Here is a 27,354-nt window from a genome sequence, read left to right on the forward strand (position 1 = left end):
TGTCTGGTTAGTTTGATTACACCCCATTCTGTGCACTATTTTACATAAGTTCCTCTAAATGTGCACCTCGGCAGATAAGGTTGTAACATCTGTCATGTAAAGTAGAGGTTCAGTATGTGCAGTGACATTTCAAGCCTACTTCATGGAGGTTTATAAATATTGATTTTCACCCGAAACTGTCTAAAATTAGCTTGATTCCTTATCAGCTTTTTACTAAAAGTCCCAATATTTATTTATTTTTTATTTTTAAAGCAATGTTCATTTTGTTTTCATAATAGGAGAGCTCACACACTAATCTGGTAGTTATGGTTGAGAAGTTAAAGTTACCTCTGCAAGCACAACCACTGAAAGATGCTGAAGGTATGGAATAGTATCTCCTAGGTATCGTGTCTCTTAACCACTTATACGTCTAGTTGTTAGTGTACGTATGTATATATATATGTGTGTATATAGAATAGATAGATAGATGGATATCTATCTCTATTCTATATACAGAAATAGATAATGAGCAAATCCTAGAGTGGAGCTCCTGCTTTGCATACTTACATATTTGAGTATATGATCTCCAAGTTATGCTGATTTTGGAGATTAAATGTTTAACAAGAATTTGGTGTTATTATGCCCACATTGAGCAGGAAATTGCTGAATATAAATTATGACCTCCTACAGGTAAATCAGGGTTGTGCACAGAGCACCTATGTGACAACAGTAGTCTAAGGAGTATATTTACTAAAGCTTTTCAAAATTAATAAGTGGAAGTGTTATCCTTAGCAACCAATCAGATTATGTCTATCATTTCTCTATTGCATGCTAGAAAATGATAGACAGAAGCTGATTGGTTGCTATGGGCAACACCACTACTTTTAATTTTTAGAAGCTTTAGTAAATATACCCCCTAAGACTTAATAGTAGGAAAGACAGGAGGTGAAGAGCAGTGACCAATGCAAGCGAGAAGGCACTTTATGGGCCCATTATGTAATCACCAATGATGATCCAAGTGGTGGATTACATGTGCCTTTATACCTCCTCTGAATTGAGTCTGTTGGATGCCATAGTCTGCATAACACACACACAGTACATGGATGCATCTATACAATATTGCAAAAGGTTTATCGCCATGGCCAAACGTTTGGTATATGTCTCTTTGAGTATAAAATCTAGCTTTGAAGAATATGTACCTCCTATTTGTAATGACTTGCTTCCTAAAAAGACTCCAACCACTTACATAGTGAATCCTAGATTGCATTCTGTCAATGCTTGAATGTTGAAAATACCGAAATCTTAAAATTGTGTCCACTCAATATAGTAGAGTTACAAGGTAGACACTGACACTTTGACTCTCTAAATGTTTTTCATTTATTTTAATAAAAGCAACAAAAGTGAGACGGAATCTATTTGTCCAAGAGAACCGATCCCCCACCAGACGAGGCACTAGGATGCCAAGGAGTCAGTCTGTTTCCGCAGTGGAGGAGCTGAAACATAAGCGTAGCAAGACTCATGATGGAACTAGAGGTAATCTATTCTAATTATCTATGCTAATATTACCTGGTTTTTAGTAGTATTGCTGTATAACATGTAATTTACATTACAAAACACTGCCCAGTAATGATAGGAGCTTGGCCTTGTCATATATTCACTACAGACATCTGACTAGTTTAAGATTTGTTGTATTTGTGACATTTATTTTTTATGGCACTTTGATGTTTCTCTAAAGTGTCCCTGTTGTCATCAAACCATATTTATGTACATGCAGTATGAGAGTGGCAGTACTGTCATTGACCACAATGATTACATTTAATTTTGTCTTTCATTCACTTTGGAGGAGACTGTTAACCTTGTGGTATAGAAGGCGTTGGTGCAGTAATAGTCACTGAAAGTAAACTAAAGTTTGTTTACACCAGGGCACAGAGCGCCTGCTGTTGGGCAGGACTGCAGTCCAATAGTAGAGGTAGCCATTTTTTCCCTGAGATGCGATCCACCCCAGCTTCTGTGTCCTACATCTTTGACAGTGGAGGACCATCGGGTTAATGTCATTGTGCAGTTGGGGGCCATTAGCTTAGGGACAGACTTGGCAGGGGGAACTGTTTTATGGAAATCACACCATGTGTGCCATCACTGGATGCTTTCCCCCAGTTGTAGCACCACCTCCTTGGCGGGCTATGCTGACTAAAAAGGCTGAGCAGGAGCTTTCTCTAAATGTGAGAATTGTTTTGCATTTATGTGGATTGCTATATAGATTCTTCATCCTTATGATATGAGCATGCTGAATGGTGGCTTGATGAGTGCTCTACAAATTATTACAAGTTTTTCTGCTAGATTGTGTTCTACTGTTTTTTCTCCTGTTAATGTAAAAAAAAGACTGATTCCAGATTACAGGCTGCTGGAAGAATATGTTCGATATTTCACCTGTTGCAAATGCCAGATAGTATTACTTAATAATGTTTGAAATCAGATGCTGGGTTTGCAGATCTGCTTATATCCAGCTGGGCATTTTCAAGATAGTATTGCGGGTCTGAACCCCAATGTGGGTTCCATTCATCTCCATCATTCAACTGCCAAGTCATCCAGAACATCCTAGCAAACAGACTCCTTTTTACTTTCCCCCAGGGGTGCCTCTCCTTCTCAGGACTTTTGCCTTAGCAGTAGTCCAAGAGTCTTCCTCAGTGCCCTAAAAAGAGTGTGTCTTCAGTGGAGAGGTTTTTGGGAACCATGTCATCTAGCATGTCTTGTAAGTGTCAGGGTTCCACTCGGGGTTGTCTTTCCAGGGGATTCAGATTTGCAACCATCTTCACGGTAAGAATTTAAGGTCCCTATAGAAACTCACAGGAGAAGAGGATGACTCCTCCAGCATACAAGGTTGTCAAGTAATTGTTACAGATTAAAAAAACATTATTCACCATTTGATGTAACCTGAGGTTCTGCACTTTTCTTTGTTCAAAAGGAAAGAAAATTACATGGTCTCAATCATGGTCTAGGCAATTTCCATTTCTGAGGAAGTTTGGTTTCGCCTAGCCTTTTTCAGAAGGTGACTTGGCTAATGGAATACTCCACCTATTCTGAATGCAGCGTCCTCAAAGGACAAAATAGATGGGTAATGCGATGGACCCATTTTAGCATCCAGTTGAATAAAGTTTCAGAAAAGTAGACTGTAAAATCTACGAATGCTTATACAGTGGAATCTCCCTTTAGTGGACCATGCAAAGGAAGCTTATAAGAGTAATTAGGACAAGCTGTCATTGACACTGCTTTCAGTCTGTCCAAAATTACAGACTTGGTCAAAGGAACCAGATGCACACTCTGGTTTAGGTGTTAGCAGGCAATATGGACTCCAAAAGGGCTCTGGGAGCTTTACCTTTGATAGATTTGTCCTCTTTTGGTCAAGAGCAGAGCATGATTAGGTTTCAAGCCAATGGGATAAGAGCTCTTTTCTCTGTTTCAAAACCTAAAGCTCGTGGCTTTCAGTCTTTTCGGGTAAAATGAAAGGAATTCTTTAGTCTATTCCTTTGCTACAAATATTAGGTCAGCAAAGGACTAAGCCGGCTGGGCCAGTCAAAAATCTAGGAATTAAACCTGCCAACTGTCAGCATGAATGGGCTCCTTTTTTACTTTTTCAAGACCAGTTGATGATTTCCTCTTTGAAAATGTGAGTTATGTCTTGCACCTCTTAGGGTCTAATCCAGGGGATTCTTTTCCATGCCCCTTAGATGAGGGACAAAGAAAATAACTATAATCAGGAGTGATTTAGTCCCTAAACAGATGAAAGTCTGGGGTTATTATTCAACATTTTACTTCTACTAAAACAGTCTGACTTTTCAGCCTGTGCTGACCTTACGGGTAAACTGGTTCAAGATTGCATCGCTGTGTTCAATTTTCAGGGAACGGGATACATTTTTTGCTTATATGGCTATAAGACACCGGTCTCTACATTGCAAGATTGCAGAAACATGTGTGCCTCTTCAGTTTGCATAGGAAAAGTCCCATTATTAAGAGCTCTGCCCTTAAGGCTGGCAACAGCTTCAAGTGTTTTCACCAATGTTATGGCGGTCTCAAGATCAGGGTAAGTTAAACGCCCTGCCACATGCTCAGTCCGACTTAAGAAGTAGGCCCATTCGAATTCAATTGGGCAACATCCAAGGTTATGTCATACATAAAACACCAAGGGGTGTCCAGGAGTCCTTTGATTTAGGATGTGACCATAGTATTCTACAATCTCAGTATTCATCAAAGGAGTGGACAATTTAGAAGCCATCTTCTTGAGCTGGCATTTAATTCACCCCTTGAAGTAGTTCCTCCATATGGATGCCCCATCTAGAGTATATTTTTGTTCTTTCCCTTCGAATACCCATGGTTACTCAAGAAAGAGTGTGTCCCAGTAATTTTGGTAGCACTGGACTGGCCAAGAAGTTTTTGGAAAACCGATATTCTAGCATTTAGCAAAAACTCTGTGGAAGCTGCCTGTAAGTAAGGCATCTTGAGCTAAGGGGATTTTCTAAAGGTTTTTCTTACCACCATGTATTAACCCGGCTGGCTTTAATGGACCTGGCTGTTGAGTATGAGTCTTTGAGCTTAGGGGGTTTTCTAAGAAAATCAGACCATGTCCCAGGCCAGAAAACAGGTGTCCTCAAAAACCTACATAGGCTGGTGTCAGAGAAAATAATTTTGCGCTACATCTTATTTGTTACATGCCCTCCTTATTTGAATCTCAGTGAGGGTGGCCTGTGATTAGCCTTTCCTAAAGTCCAGGTTTTGGCTCTACCGATATTCTTCCAGAGAAATTGGCTAGCATTCCTGCCACATGCTACTCTGCTTGTTTTGTGGGACCTAAACTTGATCCTTTCATTATTACAGAAATTGTCATTCAAGTGTCTGAAATCCATTTATTTTTAAGTTCCTACCCTGGATGGTGTCAGTCTTTCTATATATTGCCTGAGGTAGAGGCCCTATCATGTAGGTCATATTTGGTCTTCACAAGGATAGAACTGTCCTACTGACCAAGTTTTTATTCTAGACTAAGGTGGTGTCAAAAATCCATCTGAATCAGGATATTGATCTCCATGCTCTGAGCCAAGAGCTTGCCTCGGGATGTGAAGAATATGGTTCGAACCTTAAGGCTCTTAGATTACCTTTTGTAGAACAGGTAGCCTCCTTGCTCTTTATGACCAGCCCTAGAGAGGATGGCCAGGAACAAAACGGCAGCAAGATGGATTAAAGCTACAATCTGACAGGCTTGCATCTGAGAGAACTTTGGTTCCTGACAGCATATTCATCCCACTCCACTCGGTGAGCATTTACTGATTAGCGCAGCATTGCCCCTTAGTTGAACAGTTGTTCCAGGCAGCATCCTAACCCTCCGTTTATACTTTTAACAACTCTACAAAATTCCAGCTTTGGGTGAAATGTTTTGCATGCAGCTGTGTCTGAGCTTACTCTCGTCTAGGGATCGCTTTGGAGCAACCTCCCCCAAAGTGGTTAAAAGAGTATGTTGCACTTGCCATTGAATACATTTCTTGGAATCTATTTGGTTGACTCTGCATTCCTTCTTCTTTTTTTTTTTTCTCTGTTATGTTTGTGTTCTTGTTTGATTGCTTCGTCCTATTCTAACTTTTGGGCTTTGAAAAGTGAGCTCCAATTGGGCAGAGCTTATAGAGGGCAGGAGCTATGGTTCAGCCAAGTTTTAGTTTGCATTTAGTGCCTACTTCTGCACCAGCAAAAATGGGTTTCATTGGTACATGAATGCTCTTGTCTACAACTAAATGGCTGAAAAAGATAATCAAGGTTGTATATTGGCCAAGTGGAAATGCAGACCTTAGCCCCATTGAGATGCTGTGTCAGGACTATAGGTTTTGTGTATAAATAAAAATGCCCTTAAGCATCAATAAGCTGTATCCGTCTTAGTAAATGTTCTAAGGTGTGGGCTTACAGAAGTAGATGTTACCCATAACAACCAGGTCATTTATCTAGTACAGTATAGAAAATGTTAATTATTTTATAGAATTTGTAAATAAAGGACAGCCAGAATCTTATTGGTTTTTATTGGAAATAAACCAACACCTTAGTAAATGTACCCACTGTAGTTGTAGTAGTGGTCCAAAATTCCTTAAACATCATATGATGTATGTGACACTTAAATTTATTCTGAGAAGTATCTTTACGTTATTGCTGTAACAGCTGGATCTAAAACTACTAAACAAATTAATTCATAATTTTCATTGTTTAACACAAAACATAGAAGCTGTGTGTGTGAGAGTAAATCTTGTGCTTGTCGCAAACATAATGGTATACACAGGACTTGAACGCATTATTGTCTAGGCAGACATTTTGTTTCAAATATTTTAGTTTCATTGATTTTTTTATTTTTTATAGATTATTACAAGCTGTTAACAAAGAAAGTGACAGAGACCCCTGTGCACAAGCAGTTAGCTAACAGACTGCTTCATAAGCAGATTAAAGGCAGGTGAGTGATTTGGATGGCAATGCTTTTATAATGCTTGTTTTACTTTCATATTGTGTACTCGTGTGCACCAATTAGTACATTGGCTTATGACATATTTTAAGCCATTCTTTTTACACTCAATGTCCAGAGTGACTTCCTTCTTTTTTATATAATGATATAGTGAGATGAAGACGTGAAAAAGTAGTGACCACTACACAGAGCATGATGAGCATCACACTTATTAATAGAATCACTGTAGTTCAACATGTTTGTTCTGTCAAAGTCAATGCATTTGTCAGTATAGTGGATAAGTACAGAGTAAACCTTACATATTGATTGTTTCCTCAGGAACAGTGAGTCTACGTCCAATATCAGTGTTGTTGAAGAGTCTCCCGAAAAGGATATAAGAGGTAAATAATGATCTCTGCTGTTTCCATAGGGAAACTAGGAGATGCCTGCATCATGGGTGGGTGTGTGTATGTGTGTAAGTATGTATGCATGTGTATGTATATATATATATTAATATTACAAAATGTGTATATATTTCTCTTTCATCCACTAGGGGACACTGGAGGTGCTTACGCTGGGGTATAGAGGCGTGGATAGCTAGAGCTGGCACTTTAAATAATTTAGAAGTGTGAAGCTCCTCCCCCTCTATGCCCCATCAGCCCTCAGTTTAGAAAATGTGCTTCTAGGAGCTGGTCACATTATGCTGTGCTCCAGCAATACATATATTTTATTTAATTTTTTCTACTTCAGGGTCCATATGGGGTCCACAGGGTTGACCTTGGGGGGTTATAGCTGGAACAGGATCCATGGGCACCACACAGTTAAGCTTTTAGCTCCCAGGATGCACTTGGGTCCTCCTCTATACCCCGCCCCCGAGCCACAGGCACCTCAGTGTAAGCTGGTGCCCGGCCGGAGTCGGTCACCGCGCAGGGGGGCTGCAGGAGCAGCCCCCAGAAGCTTTTTATTTTAAGTTAGATTTTATTTATTTTAATCTCTTTTTACTACAGACGGCAGCGAAGGGCTGTCTGTACAGACGCCCACGCTGCCGCTCTGATCCCCGACTGGCGCCGCGACGCCAGTACTGATCTGGGGATCGCGGCGGGAGGGCAGAGTCCGTACTAGCCGGACTCTGTCTACCTCCCAGGACTGCTGCCGGAGTCGCCGGGGATGCAGGTAAGCCGCGCGTCGCTGGCTAGCGGCGGCGCGCGGAATGCCTTAAATGCAGTCCTTTAGCCTCCGGTCCTGGGGCCACTTGGTCTTCTATTCAAACGTTTTTGAGGTTCTATGCGTTTGACACCTTCGCCTCTCAGGATGCTTCCTTTGGGCGCCGGGTGCTCCTTTCAGCACAGGAGCGTCCCCGCCCTTAGTTGAACTGCTTTGGGACATCCCCAAGGTCAACCCTGTGGACCCCCTATGGACCCTGAAGTAGAAAACAAGAGATATGGTAAGAACTTACCTTTGTTATCTCTGTTTCTACGAAGTCCATAGGGTCCACAGGGCGCCCGCCCTGACGCACCTGGCTTCAAATGGGCTGTGTGGCTGGTCACCGGTTTTCCGTCTCCTATTGCTGTGAGTATGGTTTCTTGTGTGTTCCAGTCTTCCTTCTCTCTGTTCCATATTCTCCTCCGGCCTAGGCTGCTTACCAACTGAGGTGCCTGTGGCTCGGGGGCGGGGTATAGAGGAGGACCCAAGTGCATCCTGGGAGCTAAAAGCTTAACTGTGTGGTGCCCATGGATCCTGTTCCAGCTATAACCCCCCAAGGTCAACCCTGTGGACCCTATGGACTTCGTAGAAACAGAGATAACAAAGGTAAGTTCTTACCATATCTCTCGTTATCTTATTTTTAAGCATTTTTACATTCCTATAGGTACCCTTCGCCACCTATCTAGAAGGTGGGGTCCGGGTACCTGGCGCCTTGACGTTTTAACAAACATCAGGAAGGAGTGCACAGGTCTCATTTCCAAAGAGCTCCTGACAGCTCCTTACCGCCACAGCAAGTCTTCACACAGAAGAAGAGAAGACTGTGCTGACCTGCCAGAGAGAGAGACTACAGGGGACACGCAGTGAGTAAGAAACTGCACATCCCCCGGCTCCTGCTCCTGCTGTGTTAGGGAGGCTGTGTGTAATCACTACACGCAGCTCCCTGCTTCTCCCCTCTCCCTGCTGTCCAGCGCGAGCACATGTCAGAGCTGTGTTTAATTATGCATAGCGCGGTGGTAACAGCGCTACAAGCGGCTCCCTGCCTGTCCCCTCTCCCACTGTCCAGCGCTAGCACATGTCAGCGCTGTTTAATTATGCATAGCGCAGTTGTGACAGCGCTACAAGCGGCTCCCTACTTCTCCCCTCTCCCACTGTCCAGCGCTAGCACATGTCAGCGCTGTTTGTTTATACATAGCGCAGTGAATCAGCGCTATACGTGGCTCCCTGCTGCTCCTCTCCCCGCTGTTCAGCGCTGGCACAGGTCGGCGCTGTGTTTAATTACAATAGCGCAGTTGAAACAGCGCTACAAGCGGCTCCCTGCTTCTCCCCTCTCCCCGCTGATACACGCGGTGTAGCGCGGAGGGGGAGGTAATGGCTCATAACAGCCATAATGGGGGCCCTTTGGGGTATGAAGAAGGGAGCGGAGCCTAAATCTGCAGGTGCTCTCTATACGCGGCAAGCGGCTGTAGAAAACAGCGTGGCTGCCGCTCTTTAACTGTTAAATGCCTGCATCTCTCCCTTATACAGGAAGAGTGCAGCATTCAGAAGGCTGGATTCTCTTGCTCCCCATTTCTGGCTACATAATACACTGGGGTTGTAAGTGCAGGGAATCTGATCTTTGAGAAGGGAGTGGGGTGTATCTCCTCCTCTGTGTCCCAAACCAGCCTTCTGTTTTCATTACTTCTGTATATACTCTGTCCCTCTGTGTGTGGTGACTGTGTGTATCCATGCCAAACAGAAAAGGCGTCACAAAGGATGTTTGTCGGTTCTAAGGGTAACAACAAACTAAGCCGCATCCCGCTGGGTCCACGTTATCTGATGCTTGTATAGCAATTGATCCACCTATGGCTAATACTGCCTCGCTTGCACCTACATGGGCTGCTGACATGGTAGGAGTAATGACGGATTTAACGTCTGAGTTAGCTGAGACATGTAAGTCTCAGCCTCCCTGGGTTGCTGGGCTAACAAAGTCTCTTGACACCCTGGTACAGGTAAGGGGTACAGCTGTGTCCGCACCCTCCACTTCCTTACAGGGACCGACACAAAAGCGTCCTTTATCGACACTTCTTCAGTTAGAAGAGTCTGACAAAGAATTCCTCGCTACGGAGGATACTGAGGAAGGGGAACTGGAGGAAGCATTACAAAACGATACCCCTCAGGAGTTAGTCCACCTCTCCCAGGGTGGAATCTCTAATTTTGGCGGCCAGAAAAATCCTTAACTTACCTGAGGATGTAATTCCTGCATCCCAGGAGTGTGAAAGCGCTCTGCGGTTTTTCCATTCTCACTGCAGCTTCAACAGCAGCTCTCAGTGGCCTGGAAACAACCGGATAAACGGTTCCAAATTTCGCGCCGGTTTCCGTCTAGCTACCCTTTTCCATCATCCATGATGGAGAAGTGGGAAACTCCCCCCTCCAGTAGATGCGTCCGTCTCCCGTCTCTCTAAGAAGCACTCCCAGTAGCCGGGAGCTACAGTACTAAAAGATCCTTCGGATCGTAAATTGGAGACAACGCTAAGATCTATTTATACTGCAGCAGGTGCTCAACTTAGGCACAGCCTTGTTGCTACTTGGGTTAACAAAGCGGTGGTTTGCTGGGCTGACCAGTTGATTACAGGTACGCCTACTAGCAAAATATATTCGTGAATCTGCAGTTTACCTGGGAGAAGTGTCAAAAGATATCAGTCAGATTAGTGCTTGCATCTCTGCTTCTGCTATTTCGGGCCGTAGAGCCCTCTGGTTGTGCGCCTGGCAAGCGGACGCAGAATACAAGCGTGCGGTAGAGGGTTTACCATTCAATGGCGACATGCTGTTTGGGCCGGAATTAGACAAGTGGATATCCCAAGCCACAGGGGGGGGGGGGTACGTCTTCCTTCCTCCCGTCTACTGCACCGGCTCCCAGAAGACATTACACTGGACCTTCGTTTTGCTTTTGCACGCCACATTCCTTTTGTGGTAGAGCCAAAGGTGCTCCCTTACAAGCAAGAGGAGGTAGAGGTCGCCCACACACTGTTGCATGTAGACAGGAGCCTAAACCAGCTGAAAAACAGGTGGCATGACGGTCTAACGTCCCACCTGGGACCACCTACAGTGGGAGCCCGCCTGCAAAAAAAAAAAAAATTTTCTTAACAGGTCTGCTAATACCTGCAGACAAGGCCAGGATTCTACAGGAGGCTATCCAGTCTCTAGTAGTATCATCTGTGGGAGTTACGGTTCCAGAACGAGGTATGGAGTTTTTTACTCAGACCTGTTTGTATTACCCAAGCCGGATGGATTGTTCAAGTCCATCTTGAACCTCAAGTCATTGAACCTGTATCTGAAGATGTATCGGTTCAACATGGAGTCTCTGCAGTCTGTTATTGCGAGCTTGGAACCAGGACAGTTCCTATTATTCCTGGATATTAAGGATGCCTATCTCCACGTTCCCATCTGGGAACCACACCAAGGCTTTCTGCGTATCGCCATATTGAAAGATCATTATCAGTTTCGGGGTTTTCCTCGGCTCCCAGCATCTTCACCCAAATCATGTCAGTCTTGATTGCTCTCCTTCGTTCAAAGGGAGTGAACATAATCCCTTATTTGGACGACCTGTTACTCAAGGCGAAATCAGCCTTACTGACATATCAGAGTATGATCTTACATATGGCATCATAGAGGATCTTTCTTCCAAAAGACAAAGCCCGGGATATCCGGTTGTTTGTTCAGCTGGTCCTCAGACCAAAGAAGGTTTCCCTACTTCTTTGTAGGCGTCTCCTGGGGAAGATAGTAGCTGCTTTCGAGGCACTACAGTTCGGGCGGTTCCAGGTTGTTTCAGCTGGACCTACTAACACAGGGATCAGGATCTTATCTGCTTCTACATCGACAGATCCGTCTGAGCCCAGCTACCAGAGTGGCCCTTCTCTGGTGGACACAATCCACAAACCTTTTAGTGTGCTGAAGATTCGGAGTGGAACTGGATCATCGTAACAACGAATGCCAGCCTTCAAGGATGAGGAGCCGTAGTCCTTGATCATCACTTTCAGGGTCAATGGTCCCATCTAGAACAAAGGTGGCACATAAATGTGTGGGAACTCAGAGTGATTTACAATGCTCTGATAGAAGAAATAAGAATTCAATCGCGACGGCCGTCCGTACATCAACCGCCAAGGAAGGCCTCTGAGTCGCATGGTCATGCGAGAAGTCAACTGGGTACAGATTACCTAAGCCGCCAGGATATTCATCCTGGGGAATGGAAGCTTCATCCAGGCATGTTCAACGTGCTGATACGTCGATGGGGATGTCCTCATGTGGTCCTCATGGTGTCATGATTGAATCATCCGCTCCCGGTTTACGTGTCAAGAACTCGACATCCGCAGGCAGAGGCAGTAGACAGTTCCGTGGACCTACGACTTCGTTTAACTTTTTCCTCCGATTCCATTTCTTCCTCGAATTTTAAAGAGGATAAAACACGAGTCAGCCTCTGTCATTCTTGTGGCTCTGAACTGGCCAGGGAGAAGTTGGTTCTCGAACCTTCGGTCCCTATTGTCAGACGATCCAGGGGCCTTTCCTCTGGGCCCAGGTCTTCTATAGCAGGGTCCTTTCGTACACCCCAGCTTGGCGCAACTGCGCTTAATGGGGTGGCTCTTGAAACCGATATCCTGAACGCAGAGGAATCCCAGACAGTTATTCCCACCATGCTATACGCCAGGAAACCAGTTTCGGCTGCGCATTATCATTGCTTCTAGCGTTCTTATATCTCGTGGTGCTCCAGTCGGCGGGATCTTCCATCTAGGATTTTTCGGTTGTCCAGGTTATTTGTTTTTTCTTCAGACTGGTTTGGATTCTGGACTTCGTCTTGGAACTTTAAAGGTGCAGGTTTCTGCCTTTTCCATTTTCTTGCAACGGAGCTTGGCCCTCATTCCTGAGGTGCAGACGTTTCTTCAAGGTGTCTTGCGCATGCAGCCTCCCTTTATACCTCCGGTAGTTCCCTGGGACTTGAACTTAGTGCTTCTGTTTCTTCAGTCGTCCATGTTTGAACCTTTGGAAGAGGTTGATATTAAGTACTTGTCTTGAAAGACGGTCCTCCTCCTGGCTCTAGCTTCGGCTCGTAGAGTTTGGGAATTGAGTGCTCTGTCCTATAGGCCACCTTACCTGGTGTTTCATGCAGATAGGGCGGAACTCCGGACGGTGGCCGTCTTCCTTCCCAAGGTAGTGTCAGCTTTTCATATTAATCAGCTATTGTGGTACTGTCTTTGGTGGAGGACTCTGGTTGTTCTACCTTGGATGTGGTTAGAGCTCTCCGCATCTATGTTGTCAGGACTGCTTCCCTCCGTAAGTCGGAGTCGTTTTTTGTCCACTGTGATGAGGTTCGGAGGGGTTGGCCAGCGTCTAAGCAGACTTTGGCACGTTGGATCCGGCAGACTATTCATCAGGCTTATGTTAGTGCCGACCGCCGGCTTCCTTCGTCCATTTCAGTTCATTCCACACGTTCTGTGGGTGCGTCATGGTCGGCCGGTAGGGGAGCCTCCTCGTCACAATTGTGTCGTGCGGCAACTTGGTCTTCAGTTCGCACGTTTGAAAATTTTTACAGATTTGACACGTTTGCGGATTCAGCATCGTGTTGGCCGTCTTGTTCTGCAGGTGCCGCAGAGCGCTCCCGCCCGTGGGGAAAACTTTGGAATGTCCCCAGCGTAATCGCCTCCAGTGTCCCCTAGTGGATGAAAGAGAAAATGGGATTTTGGTTACCTACCGGTAAATCCTTTTCTCTGATTCCACAGGGGACACTGGACACCCACCTCAGTGCTCTCTGCCTGCCTGTTCGGTTGTTCCGTATGTTGTATGTTTTGGTTGTGTGTTCTCTTCCTTTTACTCTGCTTGTTCTCCATCTCCTCTCGGTCTTCATTTTCTAAACTGAGGGCTGATGGGGCATAGAGGGGGAGGAGCTTCACACTTCTAAATTATTTAAAGTGCCAGCTCCAGCTATCCACGCCTCTATACCCCAGCGTAAGCACCTCCAGTGTCCCCTGTGGAATCAGAGAAAAGGATTTACCGGTAGGTACCAAAATCCCATAATTATATATATATATATATATATATATATATATATTATAATTGTTCACTCTAGCTCCGGCGGCCATTGAAAAGGGTGCGTGTCTACAAGACGCGTCCCCTCTTCGTCACTCTTGGGGGCGTGCCCGGCACTTACGGACACGCCGGGCAGCCCCCAAGTGCTGCAGACAGGGAGAATTGATCCCGTGCGCATGCCCGGCGTCTGTTCTCCGGCGGTGACCGGGTCACTACACATTTCTCCACCCGCGGGACACTGCGACCCGCAGGTGAAGACGGCACCCGCAGGCTGTGAGGGCAGGGCGCTGCGCCCCGCTAAAACAGCCTAGCGGGAACGCGATATATAAAATATATAATATATACGCACGCATACGATACTTAAGGGCGCTAATGTGTAATACAGTCCTACTTAATTTGATTTGCATATAGTCTTTAGTGTAATGATCAAGATGGTTAATTAGAAGTCTTATAGCCTCTTGATTCAGTTTGTAGCTGTAGGTTCAATTAACAGTCTCAGAATGAAAAGTCCTGAAAATAAACCCGCTCACCAGAATGTCACCCAAGAAAAATGGCCAAATGGCCTCTCATTAGAAAATTCCAAAACTTATTTATTTGGATAAAATACAAATATTTGTGCAATTGCTTACATTTAAAACATGTCAAAACAACCCACTGTTAGTGTACAGCAGATGTTATATTTCACCATAACCCTTACGGATGTGAGCTCACTGGTGGTAAGCTCCACATATAGCAGAAGGGGACAATATCAATATATGTATGTGTATATACATATACAGTATATATGTGTGTGTATGTATATATATATATATATATATATATATATGTGTATGTGTGTGTGTGTGTGTATGTATGTATGTGTAGATAGATATATATATATATATATATATATATAATATGAGCCCGCACATATTCATCCATTTGGGGTGCGAGCTCAATGAAACGGTCACAAAAAATGAGGTTCACTTGTATACAAAAAAAATTACAATTCAGAGGGCACTCGCCATCTCAGAAGGTGAACAGTTCTTTATTTGTTACATGCCACCAGTGTCAAAATATTCAGGCTGTGTCCGACGTTTCGATCCCATGTGGGACCTTTGTCAAGGTAAATAGAACGCCACAGAATGCTCAAGCTCTACACAATTGTGAAACCAAAAGCAAATGGAGTGCACAATGCTGTTGAAGTCTGACTGCAATAAAGCATCTACAGACTGTACAGGCATAAGATAGAGAGTGAGCTGCAGGGATGTGATGGGGATTATAAATACCACCAATAATGGTCCAAAGTAGCTGCAAACTAGAATTGGTTTAAAAGACTAAAGCCGGGCACACACCTTACAGATATATCTGCAGATGACGGTTGTTTATGCATATTGAACAATCTGCTGGCCGGGGAATGTGTCACGCCCCCCTCCCCGCGGCCTCTGCTGCAAGTGTATGGGCGGTCGTCTGACAGCCCGTAGACACAGCACGGTGCCCCAATATATCTGCAGATATATTGGGCATCGGCTGTGCAGTAAAGCTGACGCGATATGTCTGAACTATATCGTTCAGACAGATTGTCTGTACACACTGGCCGACGGGCACAAGATATATTGGCCGATCAATTGATCGGCCAATATATCTGCCAGTGTGTACCCAGCATTACTGTAACACATGGGAATCCCAGTGGTTCTCAAACTCTGTCCTCAGGACCCCAAACAGTACATGGTTTTCTAGGTCACCTGTGAATCTGTAAATTGTAACTTTTTGTCATACACCTGTGCAGCTGGGTGATTTGGAGAATGAGAACACCAAACTAGTTAATACAGTATGTAGCAGGTGTATCAGCAATTTTAAAGATCTACAAGTGGCCTAGAAAATATGAACTGTTTGGGATCCTGAGGACGGAGTTTGAGAACACCTGGGGGATTCCAATAGGAAATCTAAAACATCAATTTGGAATAGGAAGGGTGATTGGAGTACAAGGTGCCATATACAAAAGTAACTTACTGAGAAGGGGTAGATAAGAGTAAGACATCAGCTGCTTAGGGCAGTGGTTCCCAAACTTTTTTGACTCACGGCGCCCTAGAATATCAGCATTGTTTTCACGGCACCCCTAAGTTTAAGTTTGTTATTGAGAAATTCAGACAAAAAATAAGTAAAGTAGTAAAGTGAAGTAAATTGTGCTTGCGTGTCATCCATAGGTTCAGTTATGTGGTGGAGGACAGGTTTGCACTTCTTTGTCCACATATTTATATTACATTGGCTATAATAATTTGATTTGGTGCTGGACCACCAACCTGAGGCACCCCTGCAAGTGTCCCGAGGCACCCCAGGGTGCCACAGCGCACAGTTTGGGAACCACTGGCTTAGGGAAAGTAGCAGTTCTCATTAAGGTTTTACATAGTCTAGGCCAAGACAAGAGTGCTATTATCGTTTATTTATATAGGACCACAAGTGTTCCGCAGCGCCTTGCAAAGTACATAACCATAAAAGTGACGTACAGTAAAATACAATACAGCACAACACAATGCAGGACAAGGACATGGATAATATACATTGGTGGCCATAACACCCAAATAAGCATCCAAGTGTTAGGTGTCCTAGTGGTGAGTAAGAAGTAGATGAAAATAAAGTAAGGAGAAGCACAAGAGGCTAGAGGGCTCTGCTCGCAAGAGCTTATATTTTCAAGGGAAGAATAAATGAGGGCGGGACTTTCTCATTGTGGCTAGCGGCAGTTAAGGAAAATAACTATTTCAAAAGATATATAAATAGAAATGTATACATACAGACTTAGGACAGATCAGTAGAAGACTAAAGAGCATTTAGTCAGTATACATCTGGATCTGTTTAACAATAGTTACCCGTCATTCTTTGTCACGCAACGGTGGTTCTATATGTTTAGGTTGCATTATATGGAGTATGGGAATTCTGTTCTGCTGCCATACTCTGGGGAAAAGTATTTTATTAAGGGGATGCGGTCAATATCCCAACCGTGGGGATTCCTGCGCTCATAATGCCGGCACCGGAATCTCGAAGGTAAGCGGGGTGGGTTAGGATTATGCACTAAGGGAAGAGGGTTAAGTTTAGGGTGCATGGAGGTTAGGGACAAGTGTCTATTTTTTAACCCTGTCTGTTGCCGGTGTTGGGTTTCTGACCGCCAGGATTCAGAGTGCCAGCATCCTGTACCCATCCCTTATTAAGTACCCCTTGACTTGCTCATTTGTGGTATATATGATGAAGTGGGTTCTTTTATATTGGGAAGATCACGCAACAGTTCAAGGAGGTGATAGCTCTGCTATCAAAAGCTGCACATATCGATGTAAAGGATCCAACCAACCCGCCACCCATTTCATACTTACAAAACATACCATTTAAGTAACTCTAGGATTTTTTTTTTAGGGCAGGGTGCTGAGCACCAAGGAGGGCACTTTTTAATTAAGGGCACATTTTTTTCTTACGTGCTCCTTCGACGTACGCGCTCAAAGGTGGCGTGGTCTTGTGTGGAGTGGGTGTGGCATCATGGCGCTCACCCATTTCTTTCACTCTAAGGCATGCCCAGCTTTTGACCACCCCATCAATGCCCCTCAGACTACCCCACATACCCCTCAATGCCCCTCTGAACCCCCAAATTCAGCCTTACCAATATGTAAGTCCTTCACTATATTCCATGATCTCATGTGTACAGTCACAAACATAACTTGGGAGTTATTTATGCTGGTCACTAACGTGCTATGCAATGACTGTACCCTGCAGTGATTATATAAACGTTGTGAACAGTGTAAACTTGTCACGCATATTTTACAGTGATAGTTCTGATGACAAACTGGAAACTAGCAGAAATAACATGATCCCCCTACAGTACCTGCTGGGGTCAGTATGCCTTGGTGATGGTGACCTTTTACACGCTCCAGGTACCCTTTATAGAGGAAACTGATTTTCTAGGTCTGGGGGCCTGTTGAGGTGGTGGGCTCCAGAGCTGGTGGTGGTAGTGGGTCATCCCGGGCATGCCTCACAACACCAGTCGAGGCAAATCGGGAACGGCAATAGTCCACCTCATTCTCTACCACCCCCACTGTCAGTCTCCCACTGGCTGCTGCTGCTTAGACCGAATGACTGTACACTGGAGTCCTTAGGGGTGTTCTATCACTGTGCTGAGCCGGAGGCAATCTGCATCAGGTCAGCACTTGATTGTGGGCACCTCGGAGTCGGCACACTAGCTTGCAGCCCCCTGTCTTTTCCGGGTCTCCCTGTCACGCTGCACAGGCTGCCTGCTTGTAAGCAGCGCCAGCAATACTCAGCGGGTCAGATTACAACAAACCTCCCTCTTATTTTTTTGATTGGTGTGAGGCCAGCCTCCTGGTGCTGGGTTATATCGGAGCACCAGGCTCTTCGCTCCGCCTGCTCCCAGACTGACTGTCGGCTTCCTCCAGGAAAGTGCAGATGCAGGACGCATATGCCCATATAAAAAACGGGCAGGGCGTGTTGCCCCGCTAAATCAGCCTAGCGCGAACGCTTCTGAACATCAAGTAGGAGACTGAGCTAAAAGTTTACTCAAACTTAAGACCAAGCAGATTTGAGCCAAGGTATTGAGTGAATTTAGGGTTTTGTGTACTTGCTGGTGTTGATGTTAAACTCAGGTTTTTGTTGTGGGTGGGAGTTGTCCATTGCATAGGATAAAATAATTGTTCAATTGAAAACTCCCTTTTTCTCTAATTGACTTCTGTCGTTCTAGCTTGTGTACCCACATATTTATATTATGTTATTGAGATTAAATAGAATGAGTAAAAATTGCTAATTTACACAGAAGAGGGGAAAGAAACGTTCTCTTCTCCTAAACAGAGACTGCTCCTCACCTTCCTGAAGATCTAGTATCTGCTGGTTGGCTGGCACTGAATTTCTTAATCCCTGCTGCCTATAGGAATCCTCCCCAAATTGTAACCACCGTAGCAACCTCTACACTAAATGTAAGTGCAGCAGGAGTCAGGCGCTTTGATTGCAAATCTGGTCCCCATCATACTTTTCTGCTGTGTTGACTCCTTATTCTTAATCTTTTGGTTCTCGAAGCTCCTAATGTGGGGCGCAGGAGTTAAGTACGGCAGCTGCAATAACTATGTTTGGACTGAGTCAAACACTTTGTCCATGCATGCTCAACCATTTTGGTGGTACCCCCTGCCAGTAAATTGCTGCCTTATCTCTGACTCACATGCTGCGCAAAAGGATTTAGCGCCTGATTGGCAATGAGATCATTTAGAGTTGCATCTTGGGTAGGATAATATATCTCCTATGTCCCCTTCTCAATAAGAGCCATAGACTTTCTCCCCAACACAGAATCCGATGGAAACAATGGGGGGGAGATAGAGGACACCTGCATTGCACAGTGATTAACATAGCGCATTGTAAATAAACACTGTCCAGAGTAATTTGAAGTGCTAAAGCTAGTCAGATTTCAGATTGAAAGACAGGCACAACTGCAACCACTTCCCCTGTGTAGGTGCCAGTTTATGGATAACAATGAGCGACCTTACCCGCTCCCCTCCGATGAGAGAGTGGAGCACTTACCTTACGTTTTGTTGGCTTTTAAACTCTTCATGAATCCACTGGACTTTTCTTTTTCGTCCATTAATTAAAGACTAGGTGGTGTATTTTTTTTTTATTAAAGCTTCTGAAAATGAGAAGTTGTTTTACCCATCGCAGCCAATCCAATTCTAGCCATTTCTCTATTGCATTCTAGAAAATTGACAGATACTGGTTACTGTGGGCAACACCTTCACTCCTCTGAGTTAGAAGCTTAAGTATCTACTTTCTAGGATTATGTTGTGCACCAGGTGGTATGTCCTATATGTTGTAAATGCAGCTCTTTCTAACGCTTTATTATGCTACTCCTGGTAGAAGAAGAAATACTGCAGGTTTCATGTCTCACACTTTATTTTGTATCGGTGAGAAATTAAATGAGCTATTACTACTAAATGGTTCTCCACAAGGAGTAGTTTCAAACCTCTGTTTCTACAAAGCCGTTTCTTTTACCTGTTCCTAGGTGTTGGGGACCTCACCACTTAGCGCTGTCTCCGTCACTTCTTGTTCCTTCGATGGCCTTACCTATGAGACACATTTTCCCAATGCAGTATAGTCTTTTTAATTTGTTTGGAAGGTTTTTTGTTTGTTTTTAGTTTGCATGATTTATCTGAATAAAGTCAATCCTACATATTTGCATGTTTTTGTTTTCTTGACAAATGAATGGTGCATCCTGATTAGGAATATAGAAAAAACTTATTTTCTTTCTTTCAGAACTTGATTTACGAAGAAGCCCCCGTATTAAGCTGTCTCTTACAAGGAGAAACTCTTCTTTTTATGCTTCCCAGCCAAAATCGCGTAATCTGGACAGAGTTCCCTCAGCCTCTCAGCTGCTGCCTTGTGGTGATCCAAAAGGTAGAGATTGTGTGGGTTTTGCTTTTGAGATTGTTAGCTGGGTTTTATTTATCAAACATGTACATATTATCACACAGAATGCTTTAACATGAGTATTTGAATGGTGTAACTTTGTGTTTTTAGCTAGCGCACCCTCTTCTGAGGCAAAAACCCCTAAAAGACTTCTATTTGGGGAGGTTCTGCAGCTGAGTAGTCCTCCAACACGAAGAGCAAGAAGGCGGCTCTTAAATGAAACCGAGCCTGTTACTGATCAGGTAATTCAGTTTTTTTCTTTATTAAGACATTGCAGAAATTTTAAAATAAACTTTCATGGTACTTAAATATGTATATGATTCTTTTATAGATGTCGGGCAAATCCCAAAGGCAAACGCCAAGGAAAATGTCACAGAAGACAAATCAAAGTTGCGAAGAACTTTTTGAAAAGAACAGGATGCCTCGTAAATCTTCTTGTACACCAGGCACTCCAGTTCACACTCCCAAGACACTAAAGACTCCTTCAAAAAGTCCACTTGACAGAAAAAATGCTGCTAAAAACTTAGGGAAATATTTCTCACCCTCTAAAATAGAGGAACGGTCTCCCATTAAATGTTGTGAAAGAAGAAGTGAGAGATTGGCTGAAATAACACCTAGCAAATGTGACTCTCTTGCTATGTGTTTTATTTCTCCATTAAAGACTCAAAAACAGCAAATTACTCCTCAAAAGGAAAGATCAGAAAATAAAATGTTTATCAGTCCACAGAGAACACCCAAAAGTGTTTCAAACACTACTACTGCTGCAAACTCAAGACCACAGCTGTCATGCACACCAAGAAAATCCCCTCGCTTACAAAGTCCAAACAGGGAATGTGTTACCCCTACAAGGTACCACTTTCGGACACCACAGAAGTCTAGCTTTGAAGCACCCACACCAAAAAAAAGTGCCACGAAGAAGCTCTCTGTTTTATCTTGTGCTACAGAATGTACACCTGAAAAGGAAACTCTTTGCTCTCCTACAAAACATGTAGATAAAGATTGTTCCATGTCACCAAACACCTCCCAATCCTTCAAAACATCTTTAGATATTTCTTCCATGCCACTAATCCAACCAATGCTTCGAACTCCTCGAAAATCCCAGGTGAAGGATTTTAAACCTGGCTCTTCTCTGGCAATTATAGGTGAATCCAAATTGCTTCCATATACAAAGGATACCAGTCAGCTTACTGAAGTATCAGGTGTTGATACAAATCTGAATGTGGACTTTACACCTATTTTGCCCCAAAATTTGCAAGTTTCTGAAGAAGTTTTGTCTGTAAAAAATTCTTCAGCATCCAAAGTTCTATCTCCTAAATGTAAAGGTGACCTAATTATTTTGTGTGAAAGGTTGGATGTGTCCTCTTTAGAGAGCTCTCAAGATTCAGAGGGTTTTGCCACTAATTCTCAAACCGATGAAAGTATTGATATATCAGAAGCTAAAGTTGTATCAACAGAAACCTCTGATCTGAAGATGAAAATTTTGATTAAGAGGAAGTCTTCGAACACCAGCTTAATGAGCTGCCCTCAATCAACACCAGGGGATAAGGGAAATATGCAGTGCACTTCCCCATATGGACTACGGTTTACTGTGGACAGGAGACAACGCGAAGCTGCAGCGCGACTTGGAACGCCACAGATTCCTGCTAAGTTCTCAACACCAAAAAGTCAAAAGAAAATAAGCTCGCCTGCAGTTTATGAAGTTCAGCTTGAGATGCAAGACTCAGGTTTGCCTAAACTTCGTTTTAAACGTACAGACTCCAACCATAGTTTTATGGGTTCCCAAGCAAGAGTTGATGAATCTCCTTCTCTCTCTCGCAATAGAAAAGGAGATGAAAGTCCTTTTGGTGAGACATGGTGTAATAAGCATGCAATGAAGTTGGACTCTCCATGTCTGCGGTCTTCCCACAACACGCCTGGGAAAACGCAGACCTTTATCTGCCAGTCTTACACACCAAGCAGGTGCTCTTCTAATACTGCTTCCCCCATGCAGGCAGATGCTGCAAGCCCATGGACACCATCGCCAAAATACAAGGATAAAAATGGCAGCGATCTCATTAATAACTGGCCAAGGAAAAAGAAGGCATCTGCTGTAAAAGCTATGAATGTTCTAAAAGGAGAGAGGAAGCAGGATGACACTAGTAGTGCACCATCGACCGACGAAGGATCTCTTGAACAAGAGGTTAACAAGACATCGTCTTTGGGAGACTTAATGGTAGATGTGGGGGTTTCAAAACTTCTTGAGAAATCTCCTGTGATAGAATTGGAAGGTAAAAGTGAAGTTGGGACTATGGCATATAAATGTAGAAAACGATGCTTTGACCTCTTGTCGCCCACTAAAGAATCCCAGTACAGCGCTAAAAGGTCATGCACATTGAGTAGTGCCTATGATATGAAAGAATTTGTCGTCTCATCAAGCCAAAGTCAGTCCTCAAACTTGGATTCCTCACAACAAAGTTCCTGTGAAGATGAGGTGTTTAATATATCAGGTAACCAATGGGTGGCTGTAACTGTGTTAAACAGTACATTAGGATTACAGTTGAAAAATGTCAAACTGAATGGTTTGTGTTTTCCAGGGTTCACCCCACCTAATAAGCTAATGAAAAATTCTTTGTCTGCAAGTGGCCTATTGTCGCTCACTCAGTCGCCCATGCTGTTCCAGGGGAAAACTCCTTCATCCAAGAGAAAGCTGCAAGGTAAAGACTACATGAATCTTGAGTTCTTATTTGACACACACACATGCTTATTTATTAAAACACATTATTTTGATGTGCACATGTTTTGCTATTGTTTTCTAAACACTCCTCAAATAATGACGGCCAGATCGAATTGAAACCACATCTAGTGCAGTTATTAGTTTCCCTTAAGCCAATTTATGAGATGAGAGAATTGGGGCATTGGTGACCAGATACGTTTTGCAGTTGTAGACATAACTGTCTCTAGTAATAATTTGACTCTATTTTACATCTTTGTTCAGTCTCTGTTTTATCAATCCACCCTCCTCTCGTTACAAGCTAAAATGTCACCTATGAGTATTCTGTAAACTAGTGCTCTGTTTTAAAAAACTTCAACTAGGCCATATTTCACTTTTTTTTTTTACTGTCTTTCAGAAGGAGAGCCCCAACATGGTACACCAGAGATGGAAAGACCAGCACTTCACCCTGCTAATCTGGATGACTCTCCTTTCAGCAGTGCAGCTCCTAAGCGCACTATCAGCCGAACTTACACCCGCAAAAAACTCATAACGTGACTCATATGTGATCTTTTATTGCAGAGTTACAAAATTCAGTCCTGCTTAGACTGACACTGTTTAAAATAGTTTTCTACAATGTAAAAATGCCAACTCAAAATGCATTTAGGTTGGAATGTAGATACTGTATGATGCCACAATCCCTAATTTATATTAGTCAGAACAGATTGGAAAGACCTCTGTTGAAAATAGATGCTCTATTTTAAGCTTTTTAACATCTGAAATTCCTAGTGTCACTTAGAAAGACAGCGGACTTTGAATTACTAGCAAGTTGCAGAGGATGCACAGCATCTATTGGTCATCTGTGGTCACCTATTATGTGGCTGATGCTGTGTTTATGGTTTGAACTTTTGCACTTTTTAAATTGTATACAATAGAAGGTTGTATTTGCTGCTCAAGGAGAAATCCCTTTATACATCTTGCTGTACACCCCTACCACTTTCTTGCAGACCTTCTTCCAATTACTGTTTTTGTAAGTACAGACACACAACAGTCAAAACAGGTGTAAATATCTCAAAAGGAGTATTTATGTAAAAATGTTTTTATGTCAAAGCTGTGCATGTATGTTTTTTTTTGGAAGATGTGAAAATGTAGATACCATGTATGTGAAATAATTACTTTTAATAAGGTACTTTTGTAACAATAAACTAATTTCAGAAATGCTTGAATGATCGTTTTCAGTGATTTTCCTTTCATGTATATGTGCAAATATTTTCTTGTACATTATGGTTTCACTAGATACCCAGGATACATTAAGGAAAATGCATTTTAATGTGGATCTATTTGTTTTATACATTAACCGAAGTTTAAATAATGCCGCCTCTAAATCCTTCCTGCGAGGAGACAGCTTATGTTTAGCTCTGTTGCCACTCAGCGCTAGTTGGTCAGCCTAGAGGCAGCCTTATGTGCAGACTTATGGACTCCACATCACTTAGGCAAAAAAACAGGTAATGTGAAACCTTTAGAATGATATTCTGTTAAGAGTCAATGTTTGTCATGCAAAGCACAACAGAAATGTGAACAAAGAAACGTTGCTGCTACAAGGGACTAAAGTTCCTTTTTTTTTTTTTTTGCCTGCCAGGATTATTACAGAAGACTTTAGCACCGGACTTTGTTTTAAAGGGTGCCGATGGGGTGCAGCGATTGGTTGGGGATACTGCTGGCTGTGATTGGCTGTATCGCATAAATATTAGAGATGTGCGGTTCTGTTCTCCAGAAATCCAAATCCACCCGAATTTCGTGAAATCTGAGTCGCGGTTCTATCTGAGGAGATTCGGGTTGTGGTTCGGAATTCGGATTTTAAATTCGAATTTCGGGTTTTGGATTGCAAAAATTACATGATTTTTTGCGCTTTTTAAAACTTATGTTTTTTATTTTAAAAAATCCAGAACCAAAACACACATGAGGATGGTTTGCAAAACCAAATTCAGATCCAAAACCTTGAAGGACATACAGAACCAAAACACGGGGGTCGGCGCAGATCCCTAGTAAATATGCGCTATAGCGCATATTTTGCGATCACTTCTTGTGATGCGCATGCTACTGATTTTCAAAGCGTATATACACTGTGAGCAGAAACGAAGGACCACTGTGGAAGGAGTTTTTCTTCCTACATTAATTCCTTGGTGATGGCAGAAAGGTATACTTTATTGTTAGGGTCATTTGCAAAACACCAACGTCACAACCACCAGACTTTTAGATGGAGTTCTGAGTGTGGGCTCAATCGTGACAGTAATAGTCTAGCAAAGTGACTTGCCAGCGGGTGGCACAGCTTTTCAGGGTGCTTCCAGTTAGCCCACTTTTCACACGTGCTTACCTCTTTAGAGGACATGTCAGGGAATCTAGTGTGCCCAAAGAATCCACTTGGCAACATTTAAACACCATATTATGAAACTTCTACAACAATTTAGCAATACGTAGCAATTCAATATTGGTGGAGAAAGGCCTATTTATCAAGTAATTAATCCTGCGAAAATTGCCTTATTCACAGGATTATGGCAAATTTAAAATTCACTTCCATTTACTGTGACACTAATGCCGAGAGATCACAGATACAGCTTATTGCGGTTAAGTGGGTGGTTCTGGAATTTTGGATGCTTGATTGAAGCTTGGCCCAACAGCAAACACCATCTTTATTCTTTCAGAGTTTAGGCTGGGGAGAAGCAGAGCTGGATTTATGTTTTATCCAACTTTTACCAAAACTACATGTCAAAATGCAGGTATTTCTTTAATGTATGCCTGAGAGGACAATGGGGCTGCTGGATTTTTTTAAATCTACTAATGAGATATTCATATTTAATATATTCAGAATTCCACCAGCAGAAGATATAAAACTGTTGTCCTACCTTTTAAAGCAAAAGTATTAGATACTCTTTATGTAGCCAAATAACTATTCATTTTGATTCAAGTATAAATCTTCTAAATCCTTGTACTAATATTGTTGTATATACAGAGTAATTCTAGGCCAAAACAGTCCGTTAATTATAACGATCATACTTGCAGAACTTCGTCAAAGTTTGCAGTCCAATCTAAATCCTCTCAGTGGGACAGGACATGTAATATATATTAAAAAAATGAAATTAAATGCTAAGGAAAGATTGTTTTGGGTTTTTTTTTCCTAATTTCAAATTAGCTTGCAACAAAGTAATCTGTTTTAAATCTTAATTGGTTGGTTGGAATCCAACTTTTGCCTATTATCCAGCACCTGTATCCTTTATTGCTTGCCGGGTTTTCTATTTGGAAATACAGGATCCTATCCAGCAACTCCTACTCCATGTTAAGAAAATTAAAATCTTTGACAGCTGGTAGATGTGTCCATAGATTTTATGTGACCCTATAGGGCTTTAAAGAGATATAACTGTTTGAACAGCTGGATCTGACTTGGGCACTTCAGCCTTCAAGTTACTTATTAACGTCAGTCCTTCATGCCTTCATTGACGTCTATCAAAGCACAAGGAGAGTCTGCTCTTCAGCAGGGGACACTGTGTTTGTATGATGACTGAGAGTGGCAGATTGCAGTGCCTAGCCTGATAGAACTATAGGTTGTGTGAACTCATTGGTAGTTCAAGTAATCATTAAATGTTGCAATTCACAATTCTGCCTGCCAAGTGTTTTATAGGAGTCTAGAAGTGTTTTGAGGTCTAGTCAGCATGAATCAATGTTTGTGGGTTGGAAATGTTCCATCGTTCACACTTCTCTTTGCATACACTGAGGCCCAGTGCTCACAGATGTATGTTGTGATAGAGAACACGTAGTTTTATTTAACCAAGACCATTTTTTTATGCACAACGTCCAGCATTTGCAAAGAATATTCCTTGTCCGGCATGCCAAGCAGTTTGAAAGTGCAGAATTGTAGACATATTTGGGGTTTGCTTTTGGAGCCAGCTTGCCAGTCCTGAAAAAACCTCTGTATTCTCTCCTGAAAGATTGTCCTGTTCCTAATGTATGTATTTGTTTAAATATATTACATACATTTTTCCTAGATTAACCGCTGTATGGTTCATGAATGCTGGGCTTGTTGCTTGGTAATTGCAAGCCTTGTCTGTGCCACTAGAGGGCAATGTGGGATATTGCTAAAATGTGACTTTTTATTACAGCTCTTTTCCAATCCGCAAAACCGATGTCATTTTTTGGGGGCCTTGAACAGTTTCATTATTTCTAGTATGTAAAGATACAAAGTACAATATCTGGCCAGTTTAAATTTATAATATACACACCAATATATAATGGACTTATACACTAATTTGTGTTCATGAATGGAATCTTTGATTTGTCAGTGCTATTATGCATATACTGATGGGCTCTTAAGGCTGCTTTACAACCTATAGAAACTGTTGCAGATTGTCCCTCATACAGTAGCTTGAGCCTTGGGGCTGCGATGAGACTAGTTGGGCCCTGGTGCTATTGAGAAGTGGGGCAGGTAGCCATGCACCATTGTTATAGTTAGTATCCCTCTGTTGATACTGTTCCCCCACATAGAGGG

The 27,354-nt window shown here is 42.9% G+C and overlaps 1 protein-coding gene across 1 annotated transcript in view; it reads left to right on the forward strand.

The window, feature by feature from the left end:
- Positions 1 to 24,005, forward strand: part of TICRR (TOPBP1 interacting checkpoint and replication regulator) — a 50,509-nt gene extending 26,504 nt beyond the window's left edge. Inside the window, exons 14-22 of the mRNA XM_088452651.1 lie at positions 279 to 360; positions 1,372 to 1,512; positions 6,364 to 6,454; positions 6,782 to 6,843; positions 19,973 to 20,113; positions 20,237 to 20,367; positions 20,457 to 22,611; positions 22,699 to 22,818; positions 23,233 to 24,005. Of these exons, the coding sequence (XP_088308777.1) occupies positions 279 to 360; positions 1,372 to 1,512; positions 6,364 to 6,454; positions 6,782 to 6,843; positions 19,973 to 20,113; positions 20,237 to 20,367; positions 20,457 to 22,611; positions 22,699 to 22,818; positions 23,233 to 23,372 (3,063 nt within the window). The 3' untranslated portion in view covers positions 23,373 to 24,005. The remainder of the gene's footprint in view (positions 1 to 278; positions 361 to 1,371; positions 1,513 to 6,363; positions 6,455 to 6,781; positions 6,844 to 19,972; positions 20,114 to 20,236; positions 20,368 to 20,456; positions 22,612 to 22,698; positions 22,819 to 23,232) is intronic.
- Positions 24,006 to 27,354: the final 3,349 nt, after the last annotated feature.

This window comes from Taudactylus pleione, unplaced genomic scaffold, assembly GCF_031769625.1.
Source record: "Taudactylus pleione unplaced genomic scaffold, aTauple2 ptg000556l, whole genome shotgun sequence".
Taxonomy (NCBI): domain Eukaryota; kingdom Metazoa; phylum Chordata; class Amphibia; order Anura; family Myobatrachidae; genus Taudactylus; species Taudactylus pleione.